The sequence below is a fragment of the Protomyctophum parallelum genome (genome assembly GCF_964188405.1).
Source record: "Protomyctophum parallelum genome assembly, chromosome: 1".
Lineage (NCBI taxonomy): Eukaryota > Metazoa > Chordata > Actinopteri > Myctophiformes > Myctophidae > Protomyctophum > Protomyctophum parallelum.
In genome coordinates this window covers 79318562-79338153 of record NC_139697.1, presented here as the reverse complement: position 1 = coordinate 79338153, position 19592 = coordinate 79318562, and the positions used below count along the sequence as shown (strand labels likewise).

Below are 19592 nucleotides of genomic sequence, written 5' to 3'. Positions count from 1 at the left end.
AGAAAGCCAATTTTCTTGATTCTGTTACGGTCTATTCATGCTACAGTTTGTAGACGTTAATAACAAGGTACAGTGACTATTGTCCTCAGTGATCCGTGTTTATGCTGAATCTGAGAGTTTGATGAAATAGAGTGGCAGAAGCAAACTCAGCTTACAGCTTACTTTGTTGTTTAAAAGAAGAAACAGTTATATTCAACAATAAGACACGAGAGGGAGTGCTATACCATGACATATTGTCACTGACGTACTGCACACACGGGGACGAGGCCGGGGGCAGTGGTGGTGCATGTTTTACTTAAGTAAAAGTATCAATACTGCAATACAGAAATACTCTGTTACAAGTAAAAGTCCGGTATTAAATATTTTCTTGAGTTAAAGTACAAAAGTATTGGTATCAAAATGTACTGAAAGTAGAAAGTACCGGTACTCATTATGCAGAAAGTCCCATTTAAACAAATTTTCAAATACAAATCTTTTGAAAATGGCCGATCTACAAGCTCACAATACGCCGCATCGTAACAAATAAATGTAGTCACCACACAGAGGTGTGGGTGTCCAATCAGGGCTCACCACACACAGGTGTGGGTGTCCAATCAGGGCTATGAGATGGACGGACTGACACACTCAAGGGAGAGAAAACATAATCCTTCGCCTTTGACCGTTTTGGGCTTAGCTAACTGTAATACAGTATATAGTATTGCTATATTTAATCACTCATGCATTCTCCGATAACTTTACTACCAACCAGAACAGTAACTCCACTTACAGCACATTAAGATGGCACTTTATAATACTATATACTTATATAATATTTATATTATAAGTGTTCTACTGTACTATGTTATAGTACTCTTATTCCAGACTGTATATTATGGACTGGACTAGAAATGATTTTGTATCTTCTTAAGCAGTGATGCAGGACTAGAAATTATTTCGTAACTTCTTAAGCAGTGATGCAACCTCATTCTCCAAACATGTCAAGTCAACTGTAAAACGTATTGGTTGACATAGAATTATTGCGAACGCAGTGATTGCGAACGCAATGAGCACTAACTATGAGACCCTGCAGATCGTGTCTGTCCATGTGTGTGTGTGTGTGTCTGTCTGTGTGTCTGTCCCGCTGTGACACCACCCGCCCGCCACCAGAGGGCGCAGCTGTAGCACGCACACACACACACACACACACACACACACAAACGAGCTGCGTTCGCTTCCCGCGTTTGCGCGTCCTACTTGTGTGTGTGTGTGTGTGTGTGTGTGTGTGTGTGTGTGTGTGTGTGTGTGTGTGTGTGTCACCAGCTCTAAGATTCACACAGCACTTTATTGTCTCACTCTGACAATTAAAATGCCACAATGATTTGCACTGACTGCAGATGCACCACAAATAGAGATAATTACATGTTCTACTGATTCCCCGAAGGCAGCAGGAATGGGGCAAGCAATCAATTATGTAAAATGTCAATGAAGATTATCCTCTCTGCTCTGTACATAAGGTAGTTGAATAGTTTGTTAACAAGTCTGTGGATAAAAATCTTTTTTTTTTATGTCAGGCGTGGGACTATAACACTATTCTATTTTGCCATACTCCACTCGTATCATTGATTGACTGGAGGCAGTTCTTACTTTAAAAGTAATAAATCTATACCTAGATGATTAGGAATTTCCTTTATATTTATGAGTAGTAATTCTTATGACCAATGTGGTTGGTCACCCATGTTGATTCTCAGTTAATCAAACACTGGCTGTTGTGACAGCGATGCCGTTTCATCAAGTTGTCAGCTGAGGTCATTCAGAACTGGATTTTGTTCCCATTCCTAATCTTTTCTGTCAACAGGGTATTATGGTGTTTTGCCAGAAACCCAATGCTAAGAGGATTTACAAATCATTAGAGAAAGAGCTTTATCCTCCTACCCCCTAGTTTTACATTTTAAGTACAGTGAAGTACGTACATTTTTCCTCTGCATAGAAATTATTTCAAAAATCTAAAATGCACATAAAATGCACGGCTTTGAATGATATCGTGCATTGAAAGGGACCTTATCACATTTAATCAGACCATTGATTGGTACAGGTGTAGGTGTAGTGTAGGTGAGATACTGACCTACTGTACCAGTAGGTGTTTTGTCACTATTCTGTTGGTTGATGATGGCTACTGTTTTGACTGAGATGGAGGCGCATGTTTTGTCAGTTGGAGCAAATGCGCTCCCCACAACATTATTTAAGATTCTGTACCTATCCGGTTGCAACTCGGTCGGTGCTGAGTCGGCTCAAGTGAACTTTGCAACGCTCAGCACGGCAACTCGCTTTAGCTCGCTTGGTGGTGCCTCTCGTGGCTCAAGTTCATTTGAGACGGCGCGCCTCCATCGCAGTCAAAACAGTATAGCCATTCTGAGACCATTCAATAGTCAATAGGGTGTAGAGGTCGGTCAAAGATCGCAAGCAATATTGTCAAGTTCAAAGTTCAAGTCAAAGTCTGTGTGTAGCGTCAACTGGGTTATTACAGTTATATCTCAGCTGTCTGTACGTGTTTTCAAATGAAATTGTACACATGTGGGGTTTCTGTTGTACGACATGGTCATTCATCGATGTATAAATAAGGCTTAACTGTCTGTAGGAATCAGGGCTATGGCAGAGGGGGATGTGAGAAGTACTGTAGGTACCGTATATGGAGCCGTACAGAAAAGGGGGTCAGTGCACGCAACTGGCAGGAGATTCCACGATAATTCAGCATGAGGCTTTGAATCTGCCCGTGGCCATGCCAGTGCACGTTTTCATCTCTTCATGTTTCTGCTGGCTTGGAAATCCAGGGGACTGCACGGGCCATACGAGTAGAGCAGTGGTTCTCAGTCAGTGGTTCGCGGACCACCAGTGGTCCTTGAAGGTATTCCAGGTGGTCCCCGGCTAAATGATGGAGAGTTGTTAACCAAATGGACCATTAGAGATCTTTAACTCTTGAGAGTGTAAAATGAAACGAAGAGATAAATTATTATTAAACATCTGCATTACTTAATTTACAATAAGTATGCAATTAGAGAATGTAAAATAATTGTTATATTTTGAATGATAACGTTTTCCTGTCTTTCCCATCTCCTATGGTACCACACCAAAACATATCCAACGATAACATATTATTTTTGTTTTTTGTTTACAAGGCTAAATCGCGTCAAATGGTGAGTCCGTGGCGCAAATGGCGAATAAATAATAGACCTTGATAAGAAAAAGGTTGAAAACCACTGGAGTAGAGGAATCCTCTGTCTCAGTACATGTGGCACATGAGCGGTTAGTCCTGGAACACAGCTCATCAGGCCAGGCCTATAGCCACGGCATCTTATGAATCCTCAATGTTGCATGTACTACTGTACTGTATAGCTGTTTATTAAATCCAGTTGGACTGCCGAAAGGAAAGGAATATTATAATCCCTGTATAATTGGTAGTATGACGAAGAGCAAATAAAGAGACAAAATAGCCTTGATGGTACAGTTGTCTCACTTTGGCTGCGGTAATCTGGTGGGCATCAGTGAAGGTTTTTGCTAGAGAAGGATGGGGGGGGGGGGGGGCACGGAAAGGTGCCATGATGTGGGAGCTGGATTGTTTTGAAACAGCTTGTTAACATCATTCCCTTTTTTCATCATGAACGTCATTATCGGCTCTTCTCTTCTCTTCTCTTCTCTTCTCTTCTCTTCTCTTCTCTTCTCTTCTCTTCTCTTCTCTTCTCTTCTCTTCTCTTCTCTTCTCTTCTCTTCTCTTCTGTGATTCTCTCTCTTGGTCTCTTGGTCTCTCCCTCCCTCCACCATTCCCTGCGTCCCCACAGCACTAGTCACTCATGGTTAAAGTATACGTCAGTTCACTCAGTTGTCTAAATCGTGCTCTATTAAGCTCACGTGGTCCTCATTTCCATGCTGACTGCAGTTCCACTACTTTACACAACTAACCTGGGGGGTGATCACTTATTTATTGTTGGGTTTGAGCAGTGGTTCTCAAACATCGTCATGTCAAGGACCCCCAAATTGATATGCATTTAATATACATGATATGCAGTCCCCAAGTGTTCTGAAATAGCCGTTTTACAAGCTCTCGTGATTTTGTAGATCGGCTATAAAATGTGTTAAAAATAACTTATCTGCAAGCTCACGACACACGCTGTGAGCTCGTAGCTCTGCTATTTTTGGAACACGACACTGGCGCACAGCTAAGTATAAATCAGGCTTTACTCTGACACAGACTATACAGTAGTTAAATGATGTCTTGCACTGCCATGGCTGCCTGATTTGTCTGGCGTAGGTTATTGATGGGTAAAACATGTGGTACCCAACCAATAGAGACGTTTAAATCTGGTAAAACATGTGGTTCCCAACCAATAGAGACCTTTAAATCTGGTAAAACATGTGGTACCCAACCAATAGAGACGTTTAAATCTGGTAAAACATGTGGTACCCAACCAATAGAGACCTTTAAATCTAGTAAAACATGTGGTACCCAACCAATAGAGACCTTTAAATCTAGTAAAACATGTGGTACCCAACCAATAGAGAACTTTAAATCTGGTAAAACATGTGGTACCCAACCAATAGAGAACTTTAAATCTGGTAAAACATGTGGTTCCCAACCAATAGAGACCTTTAAATCTGGTAAAACATGTGGTACCCAACCAATAGAGACGTTTAAATCTAGTAAAACATGTGGTACCCAACCAATAGAGACCTTTAAATCTAGTAAAACATGTGGTACCCAACCAATAGAGAACTTTAAATCTGGTAAAACATGTGGTACCCAACCAATAGAGAACTTTAAATCTGGTAAAACATGTGGTACCCAACCAATAGAGAACTTTAAATCTGGTAAAGCATGTGGTACCCAACCAATAGAGAACTTTAAATCTGGTAAAACATGTGGTTCCCAACCAATAGAGACCTTTACATCTGGTAAAACATGTGGTACCCAACCAATAGAGACGTTTAAATCTGGTAAAACATGTGGTACCCAACCAATAGAGACGTTTAAATCTGGTAAAACATGTGGTTCCCAACCAATAGAGACCTTTAAATCTGGTAAAACATGTGGTACCCAACCAATAGAGAACTTTAAATCTGGTAAAACATGTGGTACCCAACCAATAGAGAACTTTAAATCTGGTAAAACATGTGGTACCCAACCAATAGAGACCTTTAAATCTAGTAAAACATGTGTTACCCAACCAATAGAGACCTTTAAATCTAGTAAAACATGTGGTACCCAACCAATAGAGAACTTTAAATCTGGTAAAACATGTGGTACCCAACCAATAGAGAACTTTAAATCTGGTAAAACATGTGGTTCCCAACCAATAGAGACCTTTAAATCTGGTAAAACATGTGGTACCCAACCAATAGAGACGTTTAAATCTGGTAAAACATGTGGTTCCCAACCAATAGAGACCTTTAAATCTGGTAAAACATGTGGTACCCAACCAATAGAGACCTTTAAATCTAGTAAAACATGTGGTACCCAACCAATAGAGACCTTTAAATCTAGTAAAACATGTGGTACCCAACCAATAGAGAACTTTAAATCTGGTAAAACATGTGGTACCCAACCAATAGAGAACTTTAAATCTGGTAAAACATGTGGTACCCAACCAATAGAGACGTTTAAATCTGGTAAAACATGTGGTTCCCAACCAATAGAGACCTTTAAATCTGGTAAAACATGTGGTACCCAACCAATAGAGACCTTTAAATCTAGTAAAACATGTGGTACCCAACCAATAGAGACCTTTAAATCTAGTAAAACATGTGGTACCCAACCAATAGAGAACTTTAAATCTGGTAAAACATGTGGTACCCAACCAATAGAGAACTTTAAATCTGGTAAAACATGTGGTACCCAACCAATAGAGAACTTTAAATCTGGTAAAACATGTGGTACCCAACCAATAGAGAACTTTAAATCTGGTAAAACATGTGGTACCCAACCAATAGAGACCTTTAAATCTGGTAAAACATGTGGTACCCAACCAATAGAGAACTTTAAATCTGGTAAAACATGTGGTACCCAACCAATAGAGACCTTTAAATCTGGGATAACTTTGGTGGTTGTACTTCTCTTTGTTGCACTGCATATTCTGCATGTTATTTTGCCCAACGATATTCACTCTGGATTTAGTGTGACCTCTACAAACATCACAGAAGGAGAACTTACATTTCCCGCTGTGGGTTATCCTTAGATTCTTGCAAATTTCACATCAAGCAAAGTCACAGAATGATTGTGATGCCACATGTTACGGAAGGGTTTTTTGAGAGGGTTTTGAAAAATAAACCGGTGGAGAGAGATGTGGGAACATATCAATCTATGGCAACAGAAGGGCTCAAAATGTTTTCTCTGTTCACCCAGAGTGTAAAAGCAGTTTGTGAGAAGCCTTACATGCTAGATGCCTTAAAGGTGTTAAATAGATATGAGTTTCTACTACTGTACGCTGCTGCTTCATACATGCATCACATTACAGTTTATCGAGTGCATGGTCACATTGCTCCAAAAGGTTTTTCTTCGCCGCTGTAAAACAGTTATGTAAGCATAGCTGATTGTACCTTGGGCTATTGTACTTGTTTTATATTGTATGTCACTGGGCTCCTTTCAGGCACAATGTCAAATGAACTTTGATCGGTCCGAGATATGGCCTTCATCTCTGAGATTCCCGTTATAGGCTACTTTACGTACTAATACAGTCTGGTGTCATATACTGTAGGTCAGCTGTAGCCAAACTATGGGCCACACAGTTGTAAATCGTCCTGATACATGAATGCTGTAGCCTGAATTAAAAAAACACTAACGGATTAGATGCCTCGTCTGTGCGCCACATCTGTGTTTGTGTAATAGCCAAAGTGGCCTTAAGCAGGCAGCATTGCTTCTAGCCTCCATGTTGTACTCTCTCTCTCTCGTGTGTGTGTGTGTGTGTGTGTGTGTGTGTGTGTGTGTGTGTGTGTGTGTGTGTGTGTGTGTGTGTGTGTGTGTGTGTGTGTGTGTGTGCGTGCGTGTGAGAGAGAGAGAGCGTGTGCATGCATGCGTTTTCCTTCAGTGCTTCCTCGTTATTTATTCAACACTGTTATGAAACCACCACTGTCAAAATAATATATACAGTAATGCATTTTGAGCTTGTAGATTGGGTATTTGGCGGCACTTTTGAAAATCTATGAATTTTTGTTTAAGATTTTGCCTATATTGACATGCACAAAATAGCGACGCCAGGTCGGAAGTGGTTAATTGCAACAAGCACTTTGAAAGAACGCTCATGTCAACTGGAACGGGAACAATGTGCACCTCCTGTATGAAGTTTGCGGAATAATCCTCTGGGCTGACTAATTACAGAGTATCACTGAGACACTGTGAGCCTCAGTAAAACTCGCCTACCTAAGCTTTAATATCCCTCCAGAAATAGCAGTCACATAAAGAAAATGGAGCATACACGCACATAAACTTGGGCACATCACGTGTGCACACACACACACCTGTTCCGAGACTCCCCCACTCCACCTCTATCCCCAAACTGGTTCTGCTCGCTTCGCTTTCCTCCATTCATACTGTAGGCTGAGAATGAATGGAGGGAGGTGAATGAAGCATTGCCTTAAAGTGTGCCATTACTTTGGACCATTACTGTTTTATGCTGTCTTTGATGTTGATATCTTGTACGTACGCACGCACGCACACACACACAGACACTTAGTAATTATTATTATGTATTTTTACTTGGGTTCATTGTTCCCAATGGAACATAATCCTACACAGCTTTGGGCTGTTGGTTTCAAGTTGTCGCTGATGCTTCCTTTTTTCTAGGTATGGGTACTTTTTTCTAAAGTTGTCAGGAGGTGCACGCACATCCCGGGTTAATTCAACGGGTGTTCGAACATAAAAAAACAGACTGCAAAAGGAAGAATAAGTCTGCACACCATTTTGAAAGCTCAAAAAAAAAATTATTATCCAAGGCGGGGTAAAAAACACAATGTTTCGGCCTCTGTGGCCTTCGTCAGGTATATGGGTACTTTTTTCACCTCCGGGGAAAAGTGGTCCAGTTTGTTTCAGCTTCACGATTGTGGTAGAATTGGTAAGGGTAATAAAAAGAAAATACAAATAAACAAAGCAATGATTTCTAACACGCCGTTTAACACCATTGAGCATACAAAATGTACACTATGGAGATGTGATACACACGTTATCACCTGGTATTCACTGCTGCGCAAGGTTGTCCAAACAGAGGCCTTGTTCTTCCATGCATAATAATTGTATAAATCATAAAATAGTCTCCTTTTATAATATTCCAGTATAATATCGGAATTGTATTATTTAAAAAAGAAAAAAATCTAATGGACCAGGTTCAGATCATAGGACAGCAGTGCACCTCAATAGTTAGCAGTAACCTGTGCTCATATTCAGTACTATTCTGTCCTGTGTAGAAACACAGGGTGATTAACTTCTACATGCTCTTGTACAGCGCTAGTACATTAAGCTGCTTGTCGACTGGTTGCCTGGTAAGAAGGCGCAAAAATAATAATTATGCAAATTACTTTCTGACATGAATGTCAGAAAGTAATTACATTTTTAGCTTCAGTTATTTTTTTATTCCAAAACAAATGGTAGAATAAATGTAGATGAACATGCTTGTTAAAGTCAGAACCTCAGTTGCCAAGCAAGTTTTCACATATAAAGCCTGTATTGTTGTATTGCTCCAGTGCGCATACTAGACAAAGAGTGAGCACATGAAAATACATTCACAATAAATTAGACAGTCTTTGTCCAAATTAGTACGCAGTCCAGTGAAACGTTCTCTGATGTTCACGGCAGTAAAGTTACTCTTAAAGAAAAGAGAGTTTATCTTTCAGCTCGGTTGGAATTTACGTTTAGTGTAAAGTCTGGACCTGTAGTGTTTCTTTAGAGATGGTTTATGTTGAACTAAACTAAACTGATCGTGCAGACATTATCTTGCCACTTCCCTACATCTACTGGCATTATAGGAGTTCACGCATGAGACCACATCGCAGGCAAAATTGTAGAATGTATTCCTATTTTTAGCAGCTTCAGTAGCTTATATATCATTAGCCCAGAGCTGTGCTGGGCTGCCGCTGTTTACAATGCTGCCTCAAGGCCTTATCAAGAATAACTGTAATCACTGGGGCGTCGCAATTGAGCTGCATCTCACTCATGCAGATATACACACTCTTTGCTGAGGGTTCTCATCAGCTCTGTGTGTAACTCTTTGAGAACTGTGACTGCCATCATGTCATATCTTTCATATAAGCCAGTCCCTTATTTTCAGGGTGAAGAAATTAAATGCGTTCTTCTTAGGGTGTGTGTGTGTGTGTGTGTGTGTGTGTGTGTGTGTGTGTGTGTGTGTGGTGTGGTGTGGTGTGGTGCGGTGCGGTGCGGTGCGTTCAAGTTTGAAATCCCCTTAACTCTATCTGTCATCTATGTTGCACTGACTTCTGCCTTTATGTGAAACACACACACACACAGTGTTGAGCTTCTTTCCTCCCTACTCGAATGCTGTAAATGTTGTTTGGATGTCTATGATCTTGTAGTATGTGACATAACTTCCAAATTGGCACACATGCCTACATATGAATAGATCTTACTGCATAGCATCGTTCAGGGAATAATGGCAGACGTGACTAACATCAGTCTGTACAGCACCAAGTGTCTTAAGTGTTCTTATTATTATTATTACTTATTATTACTTGTTTTGCTCTTGGTGTCCCTCTGGTGGTCACATATGGTGCTACTCCTCTCTCCAGAACAGGCCACCGGCAGTGCAGGGGTCCCCACACAATGGCCAGCCCCAGCCCTGCATGAACCCCGCCTTGATGAACGCTCCCTGGGTGAGAGAGGGTGGAGAGAGGTCCTGGCATCCTGGCTGTCATAACCATAATCGCAATATTTGTCTTAGAGTTGTTTGTTCTTTTGTTTCTCTCATTATGCCGTCTCAGACCATACTACTTACCTACCATCTCTGTGTGTCTGGCATGATATATGTATTTCTCCTCCTTTCTGATGTTGGTTAATTCATCATTTTTTACTAGTGTACTCCTGTTAACAATGCTGACGCAATTTAATGTAATAATCTATTAATTTGAAATATCTCCTGTCCACTTCTCTGCTGGTTTTCATTGGGGCTGAGGGGCTGATGTCATCCCTATGACATCACCCCAGCACTTCAGGATATTAGCTTGTGTCCACTACTGTGTTAAAACTGATGTCATCCCTGTCTGAATACCTCTTTTCAAGCACGTCATGTGTTGATGACATTATTCATGTTAACACAGATCTTATGCACACTGTTTTGTGTCCTTTTGTGTTTGTGTTGCTATAGCAATGGGTAATTAATTATTGATCACAGTATAAGCTGTAAAATGGTGGTGGACGTCACTTACAACTTTGTGTTGTAAAACGGGTCTTACTTCAATATTAATATTTTTTTAAAGTGAAATTCTAAAGAAGTAGACTAATTTAATCTTAACGAAGTATGATACTAACAATATGATATTAAAAATCAATACATTAAACATTGAAATGTATAAATAAATATTCAATATTGCTAACTCAACCATAATTGTTGTCATTTCTGATTGACTGATGACTACTTTATATAACGTTCTATAATTTTTTGAAATGAAAACAGTAAAGCCTCATTTATACTTGCTTGCACATCGTATGTCACACCGAAAGCTTGCAGATCAGCTGTTTTGTGTTGTGAGACACCGGTGCGCGACCAAGTATAAGGCGTAAGTGTTCGTTGGTCTGTGTTGCGTTTTTCCTCTGAAGTATTCTGTCTTTTCTCCACCTTTCCTCCATCCCCCTCGCTCCTTCCCCGCCTCTCCAGCAGTATCACTACCAGGAGGAGGACTCCCCGCAGCTCGACCAGGGATTCCTGCGGCTCACCAACGAGGTGCGCGCCCCAGAACTGGTGCACGTGTCCGAGAAGAACCTGTCGGAGATTGAGAATGTGCACGGCTACGTCTCTCACTCCCACATCTCCCCTCTCAAGGTGAGCTTCAGAAGCGGCCCGTGATGAGGCGTGGCTAGCTATCATTCTCGAGAAACGTTTATATTTCGATTGCAATGCGATGAAAAATCTGAAATCAGATCCAAACTTCAGATGTCTGATCAGCACAACGGACAGTGGCGTAGTTTTCGAGTAAAGATCCTAAATATAACGGTAGTTACACATGCGTGCGGCCGTGCGCATGCTGTGCGTGCAGGGGAAGGCAAGACATTGCCTAGCAACCGGCTCAGGGCAAAAAGTATTTTTTTACTTTAGCGGTGCCATTTCAGATCCATATAAAGCGATATAAACCGTATATACTTATACTGTATATGTCAGTCGCAGACAACAGATTAAAACACACATATAAACACACACGCGCGCACACACACACACACACACACACATATTATATATATATGTATATATATATTATATATACATGTCAATAGCAGACAATGTTATTAAGTATGCCCCCCCAGACAACAGGGCCCCACTCTTGACGTCATGTGGCAGCCAAGTCTATGGACTTTCAATGTTTGCTTTAAGCAGTGACGTCATGTGGTAGCCATAGTTATATGAGCTTTATTCTCTTTTTCTTCTCATATCAAATTATCAATTAAATCAAAATCTGAGATAGCAGTGTACAAAGCAACCCATAATGCATTCATAATTTTTAAGCTAACAATTAAGAAGATCAATGAATATACATAATTTAGTATGTAATCAACACTTTAATTGAGACTCACAAAGAATGACCACAACCAGTAAGGTGGTATAAAACTCTTATTACAAATACAGCAGTGCCGTAACATAATTGCACATCCAAGCTAAATCTGGAGCAGCGATGGAGAACAGATGCAACTCTTATTGTTCTCACTACAAAGTTGTCTTTTCTTTTTGCTTCGTTCCCTTTTACGTGTTGAACTGATCTGGAAAAGTTGTTCATAATCCCCCCTTCATTGTCTTCAACTGTTGCGCCACGGTGTGTCTGCCACAATCATAAATATAAAATCATTTAATGAAGGATAATTTCAGATTCACAACAAAACAATCAGGTATGTGTCATAGGTCATTCCATTCACCCATTGTCATGCATTGAGCAGTCGGGTCATACAGGAAAATAACTCTTAGTATTCCTGCATTGCGGTGTATTACTGCACTGGTTCTCAAAGCGGGGTCCATATTTTATACTTTGGTTATTCAAAAATAGCAGATCTGTTATTTTAGGAGGTGGGGGCGTGTCTTGTTTGGACATTTTTAATATCAGAGATCATAATGACTGTTCTGGTGAAAGAATTAGTTAGATCCCCTAGAGGGCAGTGTTGGAGATAAAAAGGGCAAAGTTTAAATCACTATCTTATGAAGGGCTTTTTTCTTTTCTATAGCATACACAGTTTATTATTGTTTGAGGTTAAAAGTCAATTTGTGGTGTTAAATAAGTTTGACGTGTTATTAAAGCTACATTAATCACCAAAGGGACAGAACTTTAAAATTAAACCATAATTTGGGGATTTAGAAAAGATAACATATTAAAAACATTCTGCAGTGACTTAAATACACTCCAACCTTTGGTGCATAGCATTGTAGTTTAATACATTTTCAGAGAGAGGTTTTCTCTTGATCAAATGTGTTGTAATCCTTTAGTTGGATTTAACTGTTATAAAGTCGAATTTGAGTGCAAGTCATGTAGTATTGTCTCCGTTTCTTGGAAAAAGTGGAAGAATTAAAAATGTGGTTAATCATAGCAATTCTGAGAAGGAAGTAAGGATTGTAGCATAATGCAGATTCATATCTCTGAAACTACAAAATGATCATACATACTGTATAAAGAGATTGAATGAATGAGTAATGGTAATAAATGACTGTAACAAGCTACTGAAATGAAATCATGTGAGGGCTTCCAATATCTGAAATGCTAACTACTAGTTGTATTTTAAATACTTACATTGCTGGAATAGAGGCAAGAGAGAGATGCGAAGAGGACTCCGAATTGTTCATTGACCACCATCAATAATGTCCTTTTGCTGTCCATCACATCTCTCAAAAGCAAGTGTCATGAAGACATTTTGGAGCTTTCATTTTGTGTCATCATGATTCATCCTTCTTTTTATGAATTTTTTTTGCTGTCCCACATTCCCTGTCACAATAGTGAAGAGTGACAGGAAAGAGATGGCAGAAAGGACAGTCGGCAAAAGTTACCGACCCAGTAATCAAAGCCTGGATGTTACGGTTATCTGGTAGATGTATTGACTGACAGAGCCACAAGTGTGGCTTCCTCCCCCCAGGCTACAATTCCCTCAAAGGCATCTTAATCTTCTAAGACATTTTTATTTATTTATTTTTAAAATATATTCTAGAGGCTTTTCTGCCTTTACTGGTACACAGAGTCCACAGTGTAGACTAGAGGGAGACAGGAAAGAGATGCAGCAAACGGCCCCCGGGCTCTGGAATCGAACCCAGAACTCGCTGTCGGGCACATGTGGTACTCGCCCCATTGTCCATGTCCATACATGCCTAATGACTGGGCCTTGAAAATCTGTCTGAGCCCTGCCTTCAGTATTTTAAAAAGCTTAGATTTTATAATGGCCGGTGATTGATGGTAAATGGTGCATTTATATTCCACCTTTATCCAAGGCGCTTTACAGAGATTGTGCATTACATTCACACACACATTCACAAACCAATGCCAGAGGAAACCATGCAAGGCACCAACCTGCACATCGGGAGCAATTAGGGGTTCAGAGTCTTGCTCAAGGACACTTCAACATTAACTCTGGGGGAGCCCGGGTTTGAACTGGAGCCACTGCCGCCCCTTTCACTGTCTCTGGGTGTCTTTAATGCTTTGAAAAGTTCAAAGCAATCTGTGAATTAAATGAAAGTACAGAGATGGCCATGGAAATAATAATGGGGTTACAAATTGCTCCATCTACCCTTTCCTCTCAGATTTCCACTTAATAAAATAAAATAGTGGTAAAGTAGCCTACAAAGGGATGAGGACTAGCCACTCTCCATCTTCAAAAACATAGCCTGTGTTCACCGTCGTGTCTACTGGACTAGTATATTTGTATTCATGGTAATTATTATTATTATTGACCATTAATTTTCATGTCAAAAAGATATTTTGAGGAAATAATTATGAGGAAAATATGAGGAAACAAGCCAGCATGTTGATGAACCCTGTTTTACCCATAACAGTAAAGTCATACAGTAAAGCCCTTCTAATTTATATTCCAAATAAATAAATAATTGTATTCAACAGATATAAAGATGTGTTGTTATAGTGTTTTTGCACAGTAGAGAAAGATGAGCTTTGTTTGTATCTCATCACGCTCGCCACTTAGCAATAGAACAGTGTTGCTGTTGGCTTACTGACACAATGTTAACACTGAAAACGTCCAAGGCAGTTGAAGGTATAGGGCTGGGCAGTGTGTGACACTGGCCATTTCATTAATGCCATGTTTTACATGTCTTATTAGAAGGAATGTCTTTCCATGAGTGCTCTTTGAGGCTCAGTCCCATTATTATCCAGGCAGTCACAATGGGCTGCTGTTCCTCCTTGTCATCCCACCTCGATGTATGGGTAACCAACTGTTTTTCCCTATTAGGTTCTCTCTCTCTCTCTCTCTCTCTCTCTCTTTCCTCTCTTACTAAATATAGTGAGGTGAGGTGATGTTGTCTTTCATTTCTTACTTGCAGCCTGCACTGGTAACCCGTTTTGATCTTGCGTATCCGGGTGTGACCACAGCAAACTATATGGCAAGTTTTGTGTTTCCATGGTGATGCATGGACTTGGTTTTGATGTTGCATACTGTGTACTTGTGCAGTTTATTGCCTGATGATGAAACAATCATTCTTGAATTGTTTGAGGTTCACGACTATCTGTATGACACGCTCCCATGTCTCTCTGTGATTCATCTGCTTGCCAAGAAATACAAATGTGTGCTTGCTGTGGTGTTATCCGCTACTGTGATATGGTGCCTTTCTTATCAATCATGTGCGACTACGTTGAAAATGTCAATGGCCGTAGGTCATGTGGTTGGAACGTTGGCATATCCCAGTGCACTGTAGTTTTACATTCATCCTATACTAGCAAGGAATCCTGTTTTATGTTTGCTGGTGTTACTGCTTTACTATAGTAATTACTGTCTTTCCGTCCGTCCGTTCATCCGCACGCCTGTCTGTCTATCTGTTCGTATGCAAATTTGATGATTACTACTGTTACTACTGTTTCTTGTGGCCACTGGGGCGGGGCCTATTCTCACTTGTCAGATAAGCTGTGTTTTTAAAGTAAAGACAATAACTGTATTCTCTATACCTCTGTTGCACCTACAAGCAAACTGTCAAGTATCTAATGAACAACCAACCGCTGCCTTCAATAGATTGATAATGATTTTCTCAAAACACTACTGAAGTCAAAGCGACTGGCCAGTATTTTCCTTGCAACAGGCCTTTTTGGGAACATTATAATAGTCTTTCCAGATGGACGGAACAGTGTTTGAGTCCAGTGACCTTGTTGCACTAACCCTCTGCTACTTCCTGACTGCATGAATGCAGCAGCCGACCACATATCCCATCTGGACATGGAACATGTTGATGTACAGATCACTGTGTATGGGTACAGACTCTAGGGCAGCTTTTTGTATATTATAGGTAGAAGGATAATGGCATGAGTGAAATTATTGCGAATGCAGTGATTGCGAACACAGTGAGCACTAACTATGACAGCAAGGGCTGAATGTCTGTGTGTGTCCCGCTGTTACACCACCCGCCCGCCACCAGAGGGCACAGCTGTATCACACAAAACACACACACGCACTCACACACACACACACACACACACACACAACTTAACTTAAAAAAAACTTAACTTAAAAAAAACTTAAAAAGAAAAAACTTAACTTCAAAAAAACTTTAAAAACACTTAACTTCAAAAAACTTAACTTCAAAATAAAATCTTAAAAAAAACACAAAAAAGGGAAGTTTAAAAAGAAAACCTTAAAAAAGTATGTAATTTATTCTAATTGTTATTGCCATTTACGAGCTGCGTTCGCTTCCCTCGTTTGCGCGTCTTACTTGTATAATATGCTCTTTAAATGATGGTAAGAATTCTAGTTTGCTAGTCATCTTCATTTCCCAAGGAGGTTTACAGTTGACCATGGCTGAAAATTGCACGTTGGACACGTTGGATCCGTACGACGAGTACAGTATACCTGTCCTATAAAGTAGTGACGCTGGGTGGGTACAGATGACGAGCAGGCTCTTCTTAAATGGTAAATGGTAAATTTATATAGCGCCTTTATCCAAGGCGCTTTACATAGATTGTGCATTACATTCACCCATTCACACACACATTCATACACTGATGGCTGCAGAAACCATGCAAGGCACCAACCAGCACATCAGGAGCAATCAGTGTTCAGTGTCTTTCTCAAGGACACTTGGACAGTAACTCTGGGGGAGCCCGGGTTCGAACTGGCAACCTTGCAGTTACCATCCAGCCACTCTACCACTGAGCCACCGCCCCATTTGATATCGCTATAACTTTGCCTCACTGTGTTTCATTTTTGGAACCGCTCTGGTTGCTATGCACGGTTGCCAGGGCCCCGCCCGCACTGCTTGTGTTTCTCAAATAGCCATTAGCTTCTGTTTTAGGCCGCGCCTTTCTGAAACTAATGCCAAAACTAATGCTGTCCATGGTGTTGACCAGATCTGCAATGTTTATGATTATCCGGTGAGCGCGATGGGAACATTGGCGTTTTCTAGAGCAAGGATTGGCCTTATTTGAACTCTGTAGCATTAACGCTAATACTTTACCATCCAAGATGGAAGCAAAACTAGACACGAGTCATAGTGGAATAGCCTGAAATCACCCGGTACCCAAGCACCAAGCATCACTCAATGTGATAAAATGATTGAGTAACTAGAAAAAGTGCCCTTCTGGGCACAGGTCTCCACCAGGTTATCCACAGATCCGTGCAGTTAGAGGTAAAAACACTTTTGGGCCAGTTATAGCGCCACCTTGAGGCTGAGTTGAAATTGTTCATGTGGCATTTCGTCCTCGGCCTAGTGGGAATGTGCGTGCACAATTTCAGGGAAATCACGCGATGTGTTCATGATTTGCAGCATTTTGTTTGAAACTGAGCACTCCTGTGAACTTTGGAAGCCAATCTTAACCAATCAGGATGGAGTCTGAGAAATCTGAAAGACCCGTTTCGTTGAATGGCTCTAGAGAGACTGTGTACTAATTTGCGTGATGTTTGGACAAAATCTGTAGGTGTACTGTGAAAAAACTTGTTTTGCACAAAGCGGCCTCCTGGTGGCGCTATAACAGGCCGTTCTGGAAAGTTTGGGGCAGAGGTTCATGGTTGGCATCCAGGGAGTGTGTGTGCAAAATTTGGCATCGACCGGGTTAACGGTGGCTGAGATTAGCTGGTCACGGACGGACGGACGGACGGACGGACACACGGACACACGGACACACGGACGGACGGACGGAGTGCAAAACATACTCTCCCCATGCCTTCGGCTGGTGGAGACAACAATCAAGAATTTCAAAGTTAGAGTTATTGGTGTGGGCTGGGTTTACATTCCCAGGTGTATGTTTTTCCCCTGATTTCTCTATCCTATGTGTTAGTGTGTGGCAGAACGATTGGTTATATTTGCATGGTTAGTGGTTTTGGTGCGTGCGTGTGTGTGTGTGTGTGCGTGCGTGTCACACTCTTTCAGCACTCAACACAATGTTGAACCATTCTCACACCTATGTGTGATTGAATAACTATTGACCTGTCTCTGGATGTAATATCCTGCTGGGGTAGCTCTATAGTGGTGCAGTATAGCCGACCAGAGTCTGTTCTTAATGTCATTTTCTAGCGGGGATGTCTCCCCACGGCACAGTAGACGACATGAGTCAGTAGTATCCCTAACCACTTATACCCTCTAGAATAATAAACTTTTTTGGCTCTTTAATTGGATCACTTTTTCCCCCTCACCCCCCCCCCCCCCCCCACATAGCAGAAGTGTGGATAAGGGAGAAGGAGGGACAGAGGAGTGTTGGCAGAGAGGGACGGCAGTTCTCTTCTATTATATAAAAGACGTAAACTGGCCCAAGACTTAAAAAATGGTGCTTAGCCAATTTACTTCACTCAGCCTATAGGGACTTAAATGAGAAATTGCTTTAATACAGCAACTGTAATTGTAAAGGCATGGTGGGAGGTATGAATGATGGTTCCTCTATGACCTGAGAGAGGGATCGAGCCCCTCCCTCGACGGCCAAAACAAGCAACACAGAAGAGCCTGACTGTGTGAGAAAATGTTATCGATTCCAACCGTGTTTCTCATTGATCCCAAGCCTGTTTCCTTAATAATAATATAGTAGTAATATAAGATTGTAAAAATGCATGATTATTATTATTTCTTTCTTTCGGAGCAGCAATTACTACAATTACTAATATATTTTTAATTATTTTAATTAATGTCAGTTGCCCAGATATCGTCGGTTGAGGAGCTCTGGTCGGATCGACGTGGGCTATTATTGGCTTTTTGGGGCGCCTGTTATCCCAGGGGAGAAGATCATTGGGCTGACCTGATCCCCTCCTTGGTGTGATGATTCCTTTTTGGGGCGCCTGTTATCCCAGGGGAGAAGATCATTGGGCTGACCTGATCCCCTCCTTGGTGTGATGATTCCTCTTCCGACTCGTCATCCACACAATGGGATGCCTTGATTGCCCGTGGAAGCCTTGTGATTGGCTTTTTTCCCGGCAGATACTCAGATAAAGGCACTGCTGGCAATCGCGCCTCATCAGCAGGGAAGGGATGAGAGTCATTTTCTGATGAGAGTCATACAGTAGCTTGCGTCAGTGCGGTTGATCATTCCACTGTGTGAAAGTAGTCACAGTACACTTTTGATAGCCACACTGTCCATATCATTTTGCAGCTTGGGAGCCAGGGGGGCGAAGAGACTATATAGGTCATCTGCAGTGTTTTTCCTTTCCTTTCCTTTCCTTTCCTTTCCTTTCCTTTCCTTTCCTTTCCTTTCCTTTCCTTAACATTCTGGGCGCTACTCTCCCTCTGCCAACCTGGGGAGAGCCCCGAACTGAGCTCATGCTTCCTTCAATGCATGAGGAGTGAGAAGTCCAGGCTGCTTAATATCACCTGACAGGGGGGAGTTTCCCCAGTAGGACGTACTGTAGCGCATGGAAGAAACATGTTATTCCAAACAGTTCCTTTCCCCTCCATCATGAGGTGCCCCTGCTGACCAGGGGGAAGCAGTATACTGACCAGGATTAGCCTACTGCATGTTTTTTGTGAGGGTACCTATAGGGCCGGAGAACATGCAAACAGCGCTACTGACTGCGCTACTGTACCCCTGGTCTTCTGGAGTGATAACCAGGTTATTGTAGGGACAGATGCCCTGTGCTTGCTGAATGTACAGTAGTGTGTGTGTGTGGGGGAGTGGGTGTAACAGCGTATTCACACTGAATACGGAAGCACTGTGAATTGCTGTGAAGTGAAATTCTCGCCAGAACAGAAGCCGGTCTGTTCACACCAGAATTGTTGAAACATGTTCATTTTAAAATACGTTTG

The 19592-nt window shown here is 41.3% G+C and overlaps 2 protein-coding genes across 2 annotated transcripts in view; both read left to right on the top strand.

Moving 5' to 3' along the window:
- Nucleotides 1–9420, top strand: part of LOC310869781 (RPA-related protein RADX-like) — a gene marked incomplete at both ends in the record, with an annotated part of 40862 nt that extends 31442 nt beyond the window's left edge. Inside the window, one exon of the mRNA XM_083780688.1 lies at nt 9405–9420. Within this exon, the coding sequence (XP_083636814.1) occupies nt 9405–9420 (16 nt within the window). The remainder of the gene's footprint in view (nt 1–9404) is intronic.
- The window catches only part of dlg2 (discs, large homolog 2), a 173044-nt gene that overhangs the window by 52356 nt on the left and 101096 nt on the right, over nt 1–19592 (top strand). The window contains exons 2-3 of the mRNA XM_083778062.1: nt 9760–9843; nt 10845–11009. Coding sequence (XP_083634188.1) covers nt 9760–9843; nt 10845–11009 — 249 coding nt within the window. The remainder of the gene's footprint in view (nt 1–9759; nt 9844–10844; nt 11010–19592) is intronic.